Source organism: Saccoglossus kowalevskii, chromosome 1 (assembly GCF_978046115.1).
Source record: "Saccoglossus kowalevskii chromosome 1, keSacKowa6.1, whole genome shotgun sequence".
NCBI lineage: Eukaryota > Metazoa > Hemichordata > Enteropneusta > Harrimaniidae > Saccoglossus > Saccoglossus kowalevskii.
In genome coordinates, this window is record NC_140641.1 from 37097025 (window position 1) to 37114929 (window position 17905).

General features: G+C 32.1%; 1 protein-coding gene across 1 annotated transcript; it reads left to right on the forward strand.

Annotated features, from left to right (window-relative positions):
- The first annotated feature begins 3445 nt into the window (after positions 1 to 3445).
- Positions 3446 to 15721, forward strand: LOC100377841 (proline-rich transmembrane protein 1-like). Its single transcript, XM_002738896.3, has 4 exons — positions 3446 to 3577; positions 7287 to 7426; positions 9103 to 9237; positions 14049 to 15721. Exons 1-4 carry the CDS (start codon positions 3559 to 3561, stop codon positions 14274 to 14276), a joined length of 522 nt encoding a protein of 173 aa, XP_002738942.1. The 5' UTR covers positions 3446 to 3558; the 3' UTR covers positions 14277 to 15721.
- The last annotated feature ends 2184 nt before the right edge of the window (positions 15722 to 17905 follow it).

Genomic DNA, 17905 nt, shown 5'->3' on the forward strand with positions numbered 1-17905 from the left:
CCTAAGTGGAAGAGTGTTTAGATTCACATCTGATTCAATAGACATGGCCAAAATGGACAAAACTAAACAGCGCCACGGGTGGCTGTTGTCAGCTTTATGCTTATGGTACTAGTAAGTATATTTGGATAACATTCCTTATATAAATCTGCGATATACTGACGTAACATAAGCGCTTCCAGTCTGGTAATGACCTTCTATATTCAAATCTGTGATTATATATGGTTACTCCATTACTTTGACAAGTATAGTAGTTTGCACGACTATCGCAAATAACAAAAGTGGGGATATACACAGTTACCTTGTCATCTCGACACTACCTCCGTTTACAGACAATGTGTGCCGTTCCCCGGGTGTCGTTTTTACGCGTCATGTCCATATTTGACAATGGTGTTAAAATGCCTTTCATTGGCTGGTTTCATATTTAAATTTTGTCAATTAGTTATACATCAGCTGCTGTGATTGGAGCGAGGACTAACCAAATATATAAACTCAATCAGCTTGTCAACAACGCATCGATGATACAGAAACAAGTCGTTTACCTTTGAGTAAAAAAATCTTCGCAGTTGTCTATCTGAATAATTACAGCGGACGCAAGATACTTACATACACCTAACTCCCGCACTCGTTAGGCAATTACCGAGGGACTTTGCAACATCCCCAGGAACTTCCCTAGACACTCTAATGACCGTTGTAGACGTAATATAAAAAAAGTATCCACGCAGCGTGCGTTCGAATTTCGTATGACCAATCAATGTATTTTACATGCAATTTATATGTTGCATGGGACCCATATCGAACAGAACAGGGTGTGTCGATTGTGGTGCTTTAATTAGTGCATATTTATATTGGTATCTTTCACCAGACCCGATTAAATATTTGTGTACGTACATAAAGATTGTATGTACGTTCGTCCGTATGTTCATACCACCCTAATAGATATAACACTTTTTTTTTCTTTCGGCACAACATCTTCATCTTTATAAATATTTAAAAAATTCACAATTTGAACTGAAACGAGGAGGTTAACACAGATTGAAAATCTACGCGCACGTCATGTTGTGGCCCTCTATAGTCTGAATGTCCGTATTCTTATTCCGGGCGAAGGATAAGAAAAACAAAATCATTTTTACAATTTCATGAAGACTGTAAAAGTTTTGCATGTTGTTTTTACGGTTTGTAATATCGCGGGTAGATAATAATGACAATATATTTTGCCTGCAACACTTTTCATACATTGTTTCCCTTTCTGTGTCTATTTTTAACAAATCTTCTAGCCACCCTAATTGTCACCCAAGTGTGGCTTCTGTAGGCTTTCTTTAATAATATAATTTATATTTGACTCACAATTTCCCGATTCCGCACTTGGTTTTTCATGTTGCATATTGATCACTGTACCAAATATGAATTACACATTTATTTTCCACAATAGAAAACTTTTAGTAAAAACCGTGTGTTTCTCGTTCGACGACGGAGTTTCTTGCCACACCAATAACCAACCAACTTTAAGTTAGAATAATGATTATCAACTCGTGCTAAAAATTCAAGATGTTTGAATATTCTATCTGTCTAGCTCAAATGAAAGTTCTTCGACCAGTCGAATGTATGTAATAACATTATAACAACAAACAAACAGACAAATAAGAGTAACAAATAAATAAATAAATAAATAAATAAATAAATAAATAAATAAATAAATAAATAAATAAATAAATAAATAAATAAATAAATAAATAAATAAATAAATAAATAAATAAATAAATAAAAACATAACACACATTCAATCAATGCGTGTACTTGGTTAAAGCACAGTCCCTGAACAGGAACTGTGGTTAATGGGCGGTAGACTTTGCGCCACTCATGTGCGAAATATATTGGTCCCATTCAAAGATTCGACTTGACTGTTGTGCAGATCAATGAGTACAAACTGAGACGTTACTAAGCTTTAATTAGGTATTCTAGGTGATAGGAAGGTATCGAAGGAGTCACCGGCGGTAATTAGCGCAAGCCGCGTCCAGGTCAAATCTCATACTTTTGATTCCATTAAGATTGCATTGAGTTTTGGGAAAATCAATAATAATAATTTTATTACACTACTAAAAACCTTCAGAGGGTTTTTGTATGGTAAGAACATAAATACAAAGAAATACAATAACCATAAATTTCAAAAAAGATAAAATAAAAGAAAAACGTTAGTAAAATAAAAGCAACAAAAAAATAATTACTTTCTGTGGTTTTAAAAATTGTGCTCTTCAAATATTTTGCTAAGGCTATATTATTCTCCATAAACTTTTTAAATATGGAATTCACATCCATTGTGTAAATATTTATTGCACACTTATCAAACAGTTTTTTTCTTTGTTCTATATATCAGGAAATGTTTTTCATCTCCTAATGCTTCAGTGTTACATTTATTACAGTGTCTATTTTCTAATTCTATTTTGGGCTTTGTTCTTCTACCTAAATTCTATTTCTAAGTTGTTATCAATCAGACCATTTGAAGCATTTTCCTGAGGCTGAAATTTGAAATGTTTTGCAAATAATTTTCCATATCATAACTTACTTTGAAAAATGTGTATGTTCTCAGTTTTTCTCAGACAGTTTGAGTTTTACGTTTTTTAGTATTTGATTCAAATTTTTCATATTTTCATATTTCTAAACTGTTACTGTCAGTTGTGATTTCATTGGCCCAGATTTCTGCACCATACATGAGTATAGGTGAAATTAACTGGTCAAAAATTTTCAAACTAAGTGCTGGTGAGATTATTTTGTGGTTTAAGACTGTTTGATGCTGAAAAGAGCCTTCATTGATTTATTTTTTAACATAGATAAATTTGTTTTAAATTTTCCATTTGGAGTAAATATTGCCCCTAAATAGCAAAACTCACAGCTGTTATGTCTTGGTTGTTGATTTTAAATATTCATGTTTTTAATCAGTCTGTTGCTGCAATTAAATACCATAACTTTAGTTTTCTTTACGTTTACTTCTAAATTCCAATTTATACAATATTCATTTAATTTGTTCAGACAGCTTTGTAGGCCGTCCTTCGTTTCTGAAATAAGTGCAAGTTCATCTGCATATTGGATGCAATTTAAAGGTTTCTCCCCCATGTTTATCAACACAAATGTCGCGCGTCGACGACCACCGTCCTGTGGTTCATCGTGTGGAATGTTGACATTATACTTCCATTAAATCGGCCGTTGTCATTCGCAGCCCCTCAACAACGCGAGTAATTGTGTTGAGCCAAGGAGGTAAAAAGCTCCATGGTTGAGCAAACGCGCCCATTGATTTGTGTTGTTACTATATGACCTTTGATAATAATAATAAACAGTAACTTACTGCATGTGGGAAATCTTATTAGTCGACAGGGATCTGATTTCAGTGACGCAATCAAACCGTTTTTGCTCGGGGTCATTGACTTTCATAAATTATGCAAATTTTGATTACAGGCATGACGCTGGTGACGTGACGTATAAGAGACTTTTTAAAGTTCACAACATCCTTATTTTATCTTCATCCTCACACGTAAACTCGTGTAATTTATTAACGGATTTATAACCATGGATCAGCATCAGCAAGGTAAGACATATCGTAACAAATTATCTGCTCTTTTGAGATGTGACTGAATAACATATCGTGTTGTGGACGGAATCAGTGCATCACCATCGAAGCGAGGGCATTGAAACGTTACTCTAATTAGTGAGTTTTCGGACCAGGACCCATCACATCAGTTTAATTTACATTTGATAATTCGACTTGTTTAATAAGTCCACACTTAGTCTGACAATTTGATTCATGGAATAACCAAAAAACTGTGAAAACTGGTAACGTTTCGACTTCTCGGTTCCGACTTCCAACTTGACAGTTTCTCCCGGGTGGCCACTTCCTGTGTGGCTACTCACAGCGTTAGTATACGCAATATTGTCGTGTAAAGACAACCATGGGTCGTGGTTCAATCAGTGACGTACCCTAAATCTATTTAAACCGCCGAATATTACCTGCGTGACTTTAGCTTTGGCTGGCCGTTTGACTAAATCTTTTTTTTTTTAATTTTCATTCATTGTAACTAAAGTTGTTTCACTAAATCGGATAGATACACATATTTTATGATTTAGTCATGGGCTGTGGTTGCTTATTTACAGCAACCTAATATTTTCCAATGACAAACCATAAGCTTAGTGGTGTTTCTCAGAAATTCCTTGGCTGATTTAATTCAAACTTTGTTTTGTGATTTGATTAAAAATGGCTAACCGACGGCCATATTAGTTTTATTTTCATGTTTCTAATTCTTCTAACTAATTTTTGGATATACTTTGACCAATTTGGTTAAATGTACTTACAAAGACAAGATGTGATGGTATACATACGTTTTTCATTTTAAAGACCCCTGAATGGCCATTTTAGTCCCAAAAAACATTATTTGAACATGTCAGTAGTTCTCAGGCATGTCTTGGTGTATTTATTCATAGTTGATATGAACGTCACACAGGATGGGTTACTGAAGAAAATAATTTTTGTTTGTGACTTGATTCAAAACGGTAGCCATGTTGGTTTCAATATTATTACTATTTCCATAATGGTATTCATATGTACATTTGTTTCAAAATGGTGCTGTCAGTGTTCATGGAGGTCACTGATGCATGTAATCTAATTTTGTTGATTCAAAATTGGTACCCCCTGCTGATATTTCAATGTTTGAGTGTTTTGCATTCACAACCAATTCAACATTGTACAATATAATCAAACATTTCTATTTAGTTTCTAATGATATCTAATGTATTCATTTTTGAAAGGCAAGGAAATGTGATATTTATGTCTTAATTTTTTTTATGTGATAATGCTTTTATGTCCTCAAACTTAATATCCATGTACATATACTTTACAAAACTATCTCAGATTTAAAAGTTTAAAATTGGCTTCAAGGCCTGAATTTTTACTCTGAATATGAAAATAGGTTTGTTTGTTTGCCAAAGCTATTCTACATTGTATTCTGCATTTTAAGTAGAAATGCATTTTTCTGAATTATTTGAATCTAATTAAAAATTGCTACATGCATCTAGTGACTGGAATAAAATGTATTGAAGTTAAAACATTTGAATATTAAATATATTTATGAATAATTTTTATGGAAAAAGTTGCTATGGAAATACATTGAGATTTTTTGCTAAATTGAAAACAATACAAATAAGTGCTTTTATTTTGGCATTTGTTATTGTAAATATTATCATGTTTATTTCTATTACATTTGTAAAGTTATTATAATTATTCAAACATGTTGGCATACATGTACATACTATTAAATCATTACCATGGTTATAAGATTATAATGGTATTTTAATCTCAATTATCAGCTGTTTGTTGATTAACTAATGCACTGCATACAAAAACATACAGCTAACTTTGAATGTGTGAAAACTATAAATAATTGGTTACCGTGGTAACAGATTGAGCTTTTTTTGGAAAATGGCTAATGTGTTTTTTCAACCATTTTGTTTTGTAAATGTTGTTTTACTTGAAGACTTATGTGGTATATACTGAGCATTTGTTAGCATTCTGGTCTAGATCTCATGTTTCCTCACTTACTCACTCTCATGTAATTTGTTGGATGTTCGGATTCAAAATGGCTGACTTTTTCAGTTTTGTTTACGTTTTAACTAACAGGGACTACTATTTTTAACTTCTATTCAGATTGCTTCAATTCAATACGTTCAATTACCCACCATAGACTCTGGTCAGTCAAAATGACTATTTCAAACTGTAGGCATTAAATCTGCGATTCAGCCAATGACGGAGAGAGAACATGTAACATGTGACCAATGTCAAGAGGTCAGCCCCATCTCGCCTTATGTTCACTCTCTCTTTTCTCGGTATCGAGTGTGCATTGTAGCAAAACAGTGCGGTTCAGTCAGCAGTTTTTTGACTGAGTTTCCTGGTGTCTGGTAGAATAAAATTGTTCTAATTAGGGACCCCATGTTCTTTCTTATACCACACACAAAAAAAACATAGGTGACGAATATGCCCATTTTTCTAGGGCTTCATTGTGTCAGTTTCAACTGTAATAAGACTCATGCGTGTCTTGTTCATTTCCTAGTGTAGCTAAAATTGCTGCTTAGAAGAAAGGAAGCACTCCTAAAAGAGCTTCTGAACTTTTCGACTCTTACAAACAGCGAGGGTATCTCGCCTCGGCAGAGGAGAGTTTGCCGAACACTTGGCCACATATTCCTGTCGCACATAGATTGCGCTGGTGTATTCTGGCATGGAAGCAGCGGGTAACTGACCCCTGGACACGGTTACAAAATATTGCTGCTGTCTCCGCCTCCCTTGTTGACGCCCCGTCCCCCTTCAGAGGCAATCCGACAGAAGGTAGAAAGTTTGCTTACAAAAGGCACCATACACAGGGTAGAAGACCTGGCGGCAAGTCCTGGCTTCAACTCACACATGTTTATAGTTCCAACAGCTACAGGTGGCGGGCATCCAGTTCTGGATCTATACAATTAAGCATATGTTACCAATGTAATAATCACTTTATGGAAATGTGTAATTTATTTCTTTTGTTTTGATACCCAATATGAAAGCTACAAATATAAGGTAGACATTAATTATTTTCTATATATAGCTATGTTAAAATTGATTTTAGTTATTCTTGTGATGTACTGTACAGTTGCCTTATGGAGAACACAGTTTAGCCACATAACCCTAGTTTTTGAGCTATTTATTGATATGTTAAGAGATCTTGTTGTGAACATATTGGATAATTAAACCATGTTTTGATTTTTTGTCACATTTCTGTACAATACATAATTTTTTAAAACAATTTTCAATTTTACTCACATCAGTGGTACAGTAACATTATGACCCAAATTAAATCACATAAAATAATTTTTTTTTTAAATGTGTGCATATGGTACTTTTTTGTATAAACAAACTAATGTAAAAACATAAATATACACACAGATATGCATTTGAAGGTACAGCGGCATATATTGGTACTACAATACTTACATACATGGATTTAGACAATGATCTACATGTAAGAATTACTTAAATGACGCATCAACCTTTGTCAACTTAAAAATAAAAAGAGAGATATTTAATTCTTCATGTGTAATAATTCATTGCAATTTTAGAATTTTCACATAGAACAAATAGTAACTCAAAATTATTTTTCTTTATTTTCTATACCAAATTTTATCATTGAATTACTTGTATTGCAGATTACAGACAATTTTAATTCAAGATTTTTCAGTATTCTATCAATATCACTATTTTATGTTTATGATAATTACAGCGTATGAACATTTGGTTGAAGAGCAAGGAGTACCACAACAGCAACTCACAGATGGAGATGACCCTTTAAACAGAAAACCCTATCACGATGAAGTGCCGATGATTACAAGAGGTCCTCCACAAACAAACAGTCTTCCACTGGTTAGTAGAGAAATTCTATATTTGCTGTACTCACCTCACCTAGTGCCCATGCTTGACTAAGTGCAGCCCACCACTTACTGTAAAATACTTATTTTTTTCGCTGAAAAGTCTATTTGGGTCTTTTGTATGGAATCTATTTTCTCTGATTTTTGACAAGTTGAAAGTAAAATACAGAAAAAAAGGTATATTCACTGGATATTATTTTCACAGAATCACCCCTTCAGTGAAAATAGCGAAAAATTAATTCTAAGGGAAAATAAAGTATTCCACAGTAATGGGGATTTTTGTCCAGTCACAGGGAAAAAAAGGAATTTTCAGTGATTAAAGTTCAGAGATCACACACACACACACACACACAATCACATTGACATCATTTCAAAATCATTAATTACATTTACATACAACTATTATATGCATCTCTGTAGACCATATGCTTTTTAAGACGTACGTAATTGGGATAGCTACATATCTTATTGAGTGCTAAATTATTTCCCACTCAAAATAGGGTAGATTTGTTGACATTTTCTGTAATTTTCACCGAATTCAATCTTAAATTTAGTTCTCAATGCAGAAAATACTGAAAATATGAATTACCAATGTTTCCCAGCATTATTTACATAAATGGAGTTTTTTGACATATAACAAGTGGTAATTACTAACCACAACCAAACATAAATTCAGCATACATACTAACAAACTCAAGTTCTAGCTGTTCCAACAATTACCACTCAGATTTCAGTGACACTTGGTACTAATAAGTCCACAGACATGATTACTCAATGTCTGAAATTCATGTATATTGATAATAAATTTTATTTTATACCCTATATATTTATATTTTATAATTAGTTATAGTCTTATGTTTTTGTTGGAACATAATAATGGTTTAACTACAGACCTTATTCATCTAAATTTATTGTAATTTTATAAGAATCCTTTAAAACACAAATTATTCATTGTCTCCAATGTGCTACTAAGTATCAGTTCATTTCAGGTGGCTATGGCCTCTGAAATTTGACTCCTACATGTATATGATCACACGTCACTTGAGGCAACTAGACACATATATTATAACAACTCGTTTCCCTAGTGTGTTCTTTGTAATTGATAAATTTGTGGAATTGTATATTAGCTTTTTTTGTCTCGCTGCCATGCTTATTTCATGCTGAAGAATTGCCTCAAGTTTAGGTTAATGTGCAACAACTCGTTGATTCCTGTAGTATCTTTTTTTTTTTTATTTCAATAAAACAGAGGTTTATAATATACATTTGTACTCTCCATATTGGTGAAGTTACATGCTGCATTTTCAAAATTACAGTTAATCTTTTTATTATTCGCAATTATTTTGAAAACATTTAAGAGCTGAAATGTGCAAAATGTTTTTTTTAGCCATAAAATTTGTCATTTTCATATGGGAAAATAATGTAATGCAAAGTGGAGAAGGTTGGGGTTGAGACCTGCCCTCTGACTCTGAGCTAACCTAACAGCAAGCACACGTAATCACATAAACCATTATTGGTATGCAGTATCATTGAAATATGACTTATTTTGAACATACACATGTAGGTTATATCATTTTATAAACCCAGTGATCAACATACTAATGCAGTCAATCGATGTTAACAAAAACAAGACTACAACTGTTTAATGTATGTATGTCTTTATCTATTCGACAGGTTACCATACCAAATGTTAGTCCTTCAATGGTTATCACAGAGCCTGTGCCTCCAGATCACTTGCCATTGGCCATCTTCACAACGATTTGTTGCTTCTGGCCATTAGGTATATTTGCAATACTCAGAGCTAGAGATGTAAGTAAATGTTTTATTTTATTAATTATTAAATCTACAGTCTTCAGATGAAAATAGAACCAGAGGTTTATATACAACCACTTAATCAAATGTACCGGTAATACTGTAGAATATTTTATTTTTGTTTGGAATTAATTTTCACTATTTTCGCTGAAGGAATGTTTCAGTGAAAATAAAATCCAGCGAATATACCTTTTTTCCTATATTTTCAACTCGTCAAAAATCATTGAAAATAAATTCCATACCAAACACCCAAAAAGTTATTTCAGCGAAAATTAATTCCAGCTGAAATAAAGTATTTTACAGGACACTTTTTTTCATTCACTGTAATATCCTATATTATGCATGAAATGAAATGTAAAAACAAGACAAACGAAGGTCATAGCATATTAATAACGTTAAAACATTGCGTGGAATTCAACAACATGCTATACCCATTTCATGATGGTAAATTTGATGAATTACATTGTAGTGGTATCTCAATGCCTTATTCTTTTGACCATTGAACTTTAAAAAAGATTATTTGATTTTTGTGGCATGCATTTTATTCGCACCTATCATGCATTATATAAGATCTCACAGTGAAAGCAAAATCACCTTTTATATTCCATTGCACTTATTAAATCCACACTGTGTGAGAATAGAACCAGCTGATAATATAAACTCACATTTTTAATCCTATAGTTTATATTCTCACTGACACTGAATAATATGAAACATGGGTCATCAGACAAATAATCAATGAAATGGGATGTTACCAGGAAATGGATTAAACTGCATTGTTGCTCTGCTCTCAGCAACATTTAATATTCCTCGCCAAACATCCCTAATTAGATTATTTCACAAAAATTTGTTAAATTTGTGACATGTTTCCTACAACTTCTGATAAACATCCTTTCTGGCCAAACCAAAACATCCAAAATAAACCGAAGACCTACATTTTTGTAGAAACATTGAGGTTAAAATATAATTTTTTTTAATCCACTAGTTTGAAATGAGATATCAAGATTACTTTGGTCAAGCTCTGAGGTTGTGAAAAATATCAATCATCTTGATTACTTGATTGATATTGACAACTCGGTTTGTCTAACGTACTAGTGTATAATGATAGAGTATCTGGACGTAAGGAGGTTCCAGTCAAACTGTAGATTTAGAGATGTTCATCATACTCTTATTATTATTCATTCATGCCATCAAGATACAAAAAATAAAATAAAAAAATTTGGGTCACCAAAAAATGTTTTAAGATACAAGAAACTGTCATGGGAAATGATTTAAACTGGCATCTTTACATTGGTTTCTATGGTGACTAAATAACAAATTTCCTTTGTGCAAGGGATGAAAAAGTCATATATCATTATTAACATGAATCCTACATTGACATATAATTTAGTGATTTTTCAGGGTGATAGTATTTTTTTATTACCGCGGTAAATAGAATGGGGAGTTCTCTCCCATGATGCATTGCAAATATGTGCAGTAACAAACTCATCAGTGGAAAATTTGAATTCAGCTTGAACTGACTTAAAATGAATTTTGTATGTTTAAATTTCTTAATTTATTTCCAGGAATTAATTAACATACCTTCTAATGAGACAGTTATTTACAGTGTTGAAACGCTCAGTTCCCTCCACACATAAGTTGACCATACAGTACCTATTACTGTACTGGTACATATGGTTTGACGCTTGAAAAACAAATAAATACTATTATTGAACATGCTTTAATAATAACACACTTAAAAAAAAAATAATCACATTCACTGGTTTATTAAAATATTACTTTTACTCTTGTAATGGATCAAATATGGTAATTTTATGCACTATCATCAAATCTGTAGTGTACATATTTACCATATGTTTTCTCTGCACATTATTAAATTTGTTGATATCTTTCACAATTATTGTTATCACCACATATGCTAATGTTAAAAATAAGCTCACTATAGTTTACATACATATTGAAGATACCAAATGACAATGTACAATAATTATCAATATATACGAATACAGCCAGATTATCTACTACCGGTAGCATATGTTGATAGACATAACTGTGTTCTGCAACTTTCCCTTGTAAATAATCTAGTATTGATAATCGCGACCAAAATGCTTGATGTATGAAGCCCAGGACTTTGCAAGCAGGTGAGGTGAACATTTGTGGACATTTCTTGCTTAAACTTCATTGTGATTAAAGCCTGACATCCTAGGATTATTGGGTTAGTGTACGTAAATGCCGTCTGTGGCGACATTTGGGTGTGAATGTTATGCATGTGATCAAATATATGTAACGTTCTCATTTTCAAATGGCAACCAAGCTCAGACGTAACAAAGACACAACCTAGAAGGCGCATAAAAAAATGTTCAAATCCAAGAAACGAAAAGTTTTAGAGGAATGTTGCTTTGTCCCATGTTCGTATAACAACTCTATAGACAACTTTCCTGGAAGTAGCAAGACTGGGGTGCAAAAATACTCTTGCTTTGTCAGGCTGAAAAAAACAAACATGTCAGTTTGATGATAGCCAATAGAGGGGAATTTTATTTTTGTTACGTTGAGTGTACCACCCAGAAGAACAATATCATGCATGCAAATTTATGTTACACCCCAAAACGATATGCGCGCATGTGAAACACTGTATCTTTGACTTCATGAAAGTCGTCTATCCCACCAGTCATTACTCCGCACACGCTTCCACATATATCGGGTCGCTGTAGTAGAGCGTAGAGGTAGACAAAATAAATTTTGTTCGCTATCTACGACATGCATTAATGTTACACCGCTGTATACTGTTTCTGTGCATCCAAATAAGTTGGGTCAGTCTTCTATCGCGTTTCTGTGCACGTCGCTTCAAAATTAGAACGAAACATGTCAGCAGCAGTAATTTTTGCATTAGTAAACAGTGGCTCAATAAAGTTCACCGACTGATGGCGTTCCTTAGCCCGTGCTAAGGACTGGCCCTCCCAGTGCGTGGACGCAATTGGATCTAGCCGAAATGCAAACATGTGACAGAAGAATCGATTTAGCCATAATGTGTTACAGTACACTGTAACATATGGCAGACAAATAACATACATGTACATTGTATGTATAATAATATGAGGTTATTTTAATGATGTGAAACCAGTGGAACCCTTTTGAATTACCTGCCACATAAATAAATAATTCCCATTTAATTATATTATAATAACTTTTCAAATTTAATATTTCGAATGTTACTTTCTACATTAAATTGGTTGACATCAAATATGGTCAATAAATTGTTGCACATGTAAGGTGAAATTGTTACAAGCATGCTTGTTTGTTGTGTTGCTAGTACCTGTACATTAGATTTTACCAAATGTATATTTACCGGGTAACACCATGGAGGTATCTATGGTAACACAAAATAATCAGCTCAGTATGAAAAAAAAAAAATTGCAGCCCCATTCTCAGGTAGAGTTCCACCATGTAAATCCATGTGTTCAGTCAGTGTCATAATAACAAATAATGCTTCCCTCCTTGAGTTCAATTAGAAATAATGAGAAAAATCACATGATGTGTATAAATGAGGTTTGCCCATCTGTTATGGCCAGCTTTAATCACGTATGATTGTAGCAAAATGTACAGACACAACAAGGTACATCTATGTAAATTAGTGTAATGGTATTTGTTAAAGTAGCATACTGTTATCTATACATATACTGTCTAGTTTTATTTCAAATGACTGCACAGTAATAGCTGATAGTGCTCTTCAGGAAATCTATGTTAATTGTCACCGTACTCCTAGTTATATAGATAGTTAAATTTATGTGGTACAGGACAAGTCCGTAGGGGGGAGGGGGTTCCAGTTATAAACATTTGTCCAATTGTATTTCAGTACCGGTATATTTGCTGGTTTTTCCAAATATACATGTATGTACCATAGTTCTTTTAATGCAATTATAAACAAGCATTTTTGTTATATAGAAATCGAATACTGTAATCTCAGACTGTAATTTGTACAGTACTGCATGACCTTGTAATTAGTTTGGTTTAATGTTCACTGTATTTATGCTATGTTAGATCATGTATTCTATCAATGTATATATAATATGCAAAGTTTTTTATGTTCTTTCAAAGTTTGTGTACACACAAGCTGAGAAAACATATGTGTAAATTCACATTTTGATAATTTTGTCCCCATTTCTTTAAGTCATACATTAAAAAAATTAAGGAAACAAAAGTAAGTCATCAAAGCTTGTTACTTTGAAAATTGTATTTTTATATTACCGTATTTGCTGTGTTTGAAGCACATGTCCAATAATTTGGAAACTAAAAATAATATTTATCAGTAATCACATTCACTACTAATACAGTATCCCAGTGTTAAAAGTGAAGTCAGCTCAGTTTGGTAATTGTGTGTAAGTGATTGTACCGGAAGAAATAGAATGGAAAGATAAATGGGAGAATTTAATCTCAGGTTTGGGGTGACTCACAAATAAATAAATAAATAAATAAATAAATCATTCAATAAAACAATGCTTTTGATGTTATTTTTCTTTGTCTTTAAAAACCGCTTGGCATCGATGCTTTTAAAATAACGACAATTGTTACAGGAACAAGAATTCTAGAGGTATGTCAACACAGTTTAGAAGTGAGTTGTATGATCTAATCAAGAAAAAAAACTGAATAACTTCCTTCTTGAATAGATTGAATTCATGTCCAAATCTTAACTCTTTGATAAATAATTTGCCTATCAATTAATGACTTAATTTACATGTTTATTTGACTGAAGAATAGCATGTGTACATAAAATGTTTAAAAAAATGGTTATTTTATCTAATTATTTTCAGGTTCATAAAAAGGCATGGCAGGGAAATATGGAAGGAGCTCGAGAGGCTTCACGAAGATCCAGGCTGTTCTCACTAATCGCCTTGGTGATTGGTATCTCAATACATGTTGTATGTATCATTGTTATAATTATAAGTATAACAAGGAACATCCAGTTTGCTAAAGATGCTGCTAATTTATACACACCAAATGATTCATCTGATGAAGATACACAGAGTTCTTGGAATTAGTGTACTTAGATTTCATGGTGTACCTAAACAGTTGTCCAACTATTACTGCCGCTTAGATTGTACTTAGATTTCACAAAGTACTTTATAATAAACAGTTGTCTAACTACTACTGCCTCTTGACAATACTATTATTTAAAAGTTTCATCATTTTGTCCTTAAAAAGCTTTAGTTTACAATAAACTAATTTCTCAATAATCAATTATATTTATAGATGATATACACATTATTTACGCTTGAATGTTATACTGTTGAGATGGTCATAAATGTACTATACTTGAATAATGATGACTTGTGTTTTTCTTTTTTTTTGTAAAGTTGGTTCTGCATGCGTTTAAACTTCATGCATGGTAGAGTTACAATACTATTTGATGGGGTTGAATATTACGATTTAGTTCTGACTTTTGATGCATAGTGTCTTTTATAATATGCAGGGTCTAGGAGCACATGTACATCATTTTTTCAAAAATCAAATGACTTTGAGAGACATCTTAATTTGAACTCACAAATTATTTTTCACAATTTAAATTGTCAATATATTACCGGTGCTAATAAAGTAGTAATTGCTGAAGCAGAATAATTGCATCTAGATTTGATTTAAAGTTTTTAGATTATTCGTAAAATGACTTCCATGGCTTGAAGTTTGTTAATTTCCTTGGTAACAAGAAAACACTTATTTTAAGATAGAAATGTACTTGTGTATTTTTTGAGAAAATTAGAAAAAGTCTTTCTTATTTATAATGTCTAAACTGAGAGTCAACAATGAATATTTGTTATTTTGAGCACAAGCATTGTTTATTTCATTTTAACCTATTTTTAAAACCCAGATGTTTGAAATAGTAAACAACAATTAAATATGTTTTATTTACCATATGTTATCAGGCAATATATTTAAAATGAAAAATGCCATTAACATTGAAACCAGTTATACGAATTGCCACAATTACCAAACTTACATTTCTTTTGAATATAGGATCACCTCCAAAAAATTTAACGGTACATTTGTGAATATTTTAGATTTTATTTATCACTAGATTTCATTTATCGCTAGATTTCATTCATTACTAGTTTTCATTGTGGAGTTGTCATCTACCGATTTTCAAAGTAAAAGCTTTGTTCCTGAATAAAGTTCAATACAAGGGAAAGCACCAAGTGATCATATTCTCCATCTTCATTTGGTTTGTAAAATATCTTATCTTTCCACATGAATTGATATTCTGTATGCCTATAATTAATTGAACACATTTAATCTATTATACCCACCTACATGTATGAATAAATGCATGATTTGATAAACTGTAAATTAGTTTAGTTTTAGTATGAAGATCTTTCTTTATGTGACGATTTTATGGCATTGGTGGAGGCAAAAATGATATAAATATGATCAATTTAAGATTATGTATATTCCAAAAAATGTGATAATAAATTTGCACTTCAATGATTGACAATATGTGAGTTTTGTTTATTATTTTTATCGTAGAATCAGTTTATTATATTCTTTTATATCCGTTCATTTCATACTGATCTTTACGTGTACACACTGCTGTGAGTGATGATTACGAGTTGAGAACAAAGACGTGCAACAGAAACCTAAAAAAGGTTTAATGTGCCTCAAAGCTAAATCTGCACATTCAGATGTATGGCGTCTGTTTTCTTTACAAAAAAATTAAATTTTTAGAAATAATCATAAAAATGCATATAAATATTTATTATCCAAATTTATATTGCTTTGTATATTGTTGTTAATAATCCATAAGGTGCGAAAATTTGGCACAAATGGTTATTTTGTAGAACATTCCAATATTAAAATATTTTATTAGCTCTGCTGTCTACTTTGTCGAGCAGAGCTTATCATATGAGTGATTGTCAGTCGTCGTTTTTACTTTTTCGACTTCTTCTTGAAAGCTAAAAACCTTATTGCTTTGGTGTATATGTACCTTGGGTAACCCTCTCTTAGATTTGTTCATTTTGTGGTGATATGTTTAATTCTATAATTTTGATGAATATTTTTGTAATTTTTGGTATAAAGTGATATTTTTGACTTCTTGTTAAAAACTTCAAGTCTGATTGCTTTGATATTATGTACCGGTATATATAGGTACTACATGTGAACCTCTCTTAGATTTGTTCATATCATGATATCTTCAGTTCTCTAATTTTGATGAATATTTTTGTCTTGTTAAAATTCGTAAGTCTGATTGCTTTGATGTTATAAATATAGGTACCTCTGGTAGACTGTTCTCTGATTCATTCATTTCATGATGATATCTTCAATTTTATGATTTTGATGAATATTTTTGGAAAAAAGTGATATTTTCGACTACTTGTTTAAGTCCAATTGCTTCAATACTATAGATGTACCTTCTTAGGTAGACCTCTCTCAGATTTGTTCATATTCTAATGAAATGTTCATTGCTACTTGTTTGATTAACTTTGTTGCATTTTAAACAGCTGCTTACCATTTCTACTATTTTGTCTCAATTTAGGTAACCAACAGTCCCTCTATCCTGTGATTACATACTGCAGTACTTGGCCTAGCTAAGATAACATGCAAGATTAAACAAACGCTTCTTCATGCAATAGCCCGAAAGCAGTTTTATGGCATCCAGTTTCTCCGCATTTTCTCTTCAGTTCTGCATGATTTTAGCTCCGCTGTTGACAAATTCAAGTGGAGTTAATCATATTACTGATTGTCTGTGTGTCCATGTCAATGTTAACTTTTCACATTTTTGACCTCTATGAGATTTGTTTCATTTTGTGACAATATTTCTAATTTATTTTCAGTGAATTATTTCATTTTTAGTCAAATGGTCAAAATGTTGACAAATCCTGTGCTTTTCCTTTTTCCTGTTGTCATGGTAACTATCCAAAAATTTGCTAAACTCTCTTCAAACAAATTATCCTGACCTTTGACCTACACATTGGCCATAGTGTTATGTATCGCAATATTGACTAAAATATAATGCAACATTCTTTGAAATGTAATACACACATGCTGCTGCTGTTTTGAACATGGGCTATGCAGACAGATGCATTGCATTTACAAGTACCTAAGAGGTTAACAAAGTTCATGATTTAATTATTTATTTATTTCTTGATTTGATATTCATGACACCACATTAAATAAAATAAATAAAAAAGGGCAATTTTATCACTACAAAATAACATTTCTGTCAACAAAAATACTCTCATGAAATCTGGATGCCATGATTTTTCCCACCAACATATTTCAGTGAATTTTCGACCAATTAACTTTGGCTTGATAAATTCTGAAAGAATTATGCAACAAATTTTGCGTTTCTGTATTGCAACAGGTGAAAAATGTTTACTGACTCTCAAAGGATGGTTTACAGTTTATCTCCATCTTGAATACATTTCACTTAATTACAATAACAGTGAATTGAAATTAAATATCTATATTTAAATTGATTTCACATTCACTGAAATTAATTTAAAGAAATGTTGTACTTGTTTGCATAGTACTTTCAACATGAAAACTTGTACCATTGAAATTACTACACAGTTATATCCTTCCATTAAATCACTTATGTTCAGTATTTTCTATTCTTAGCTTTGAAGGCATGTGTTACATATTTTTACTCCTTGGTTTATTAAATACTACACTATGGGCT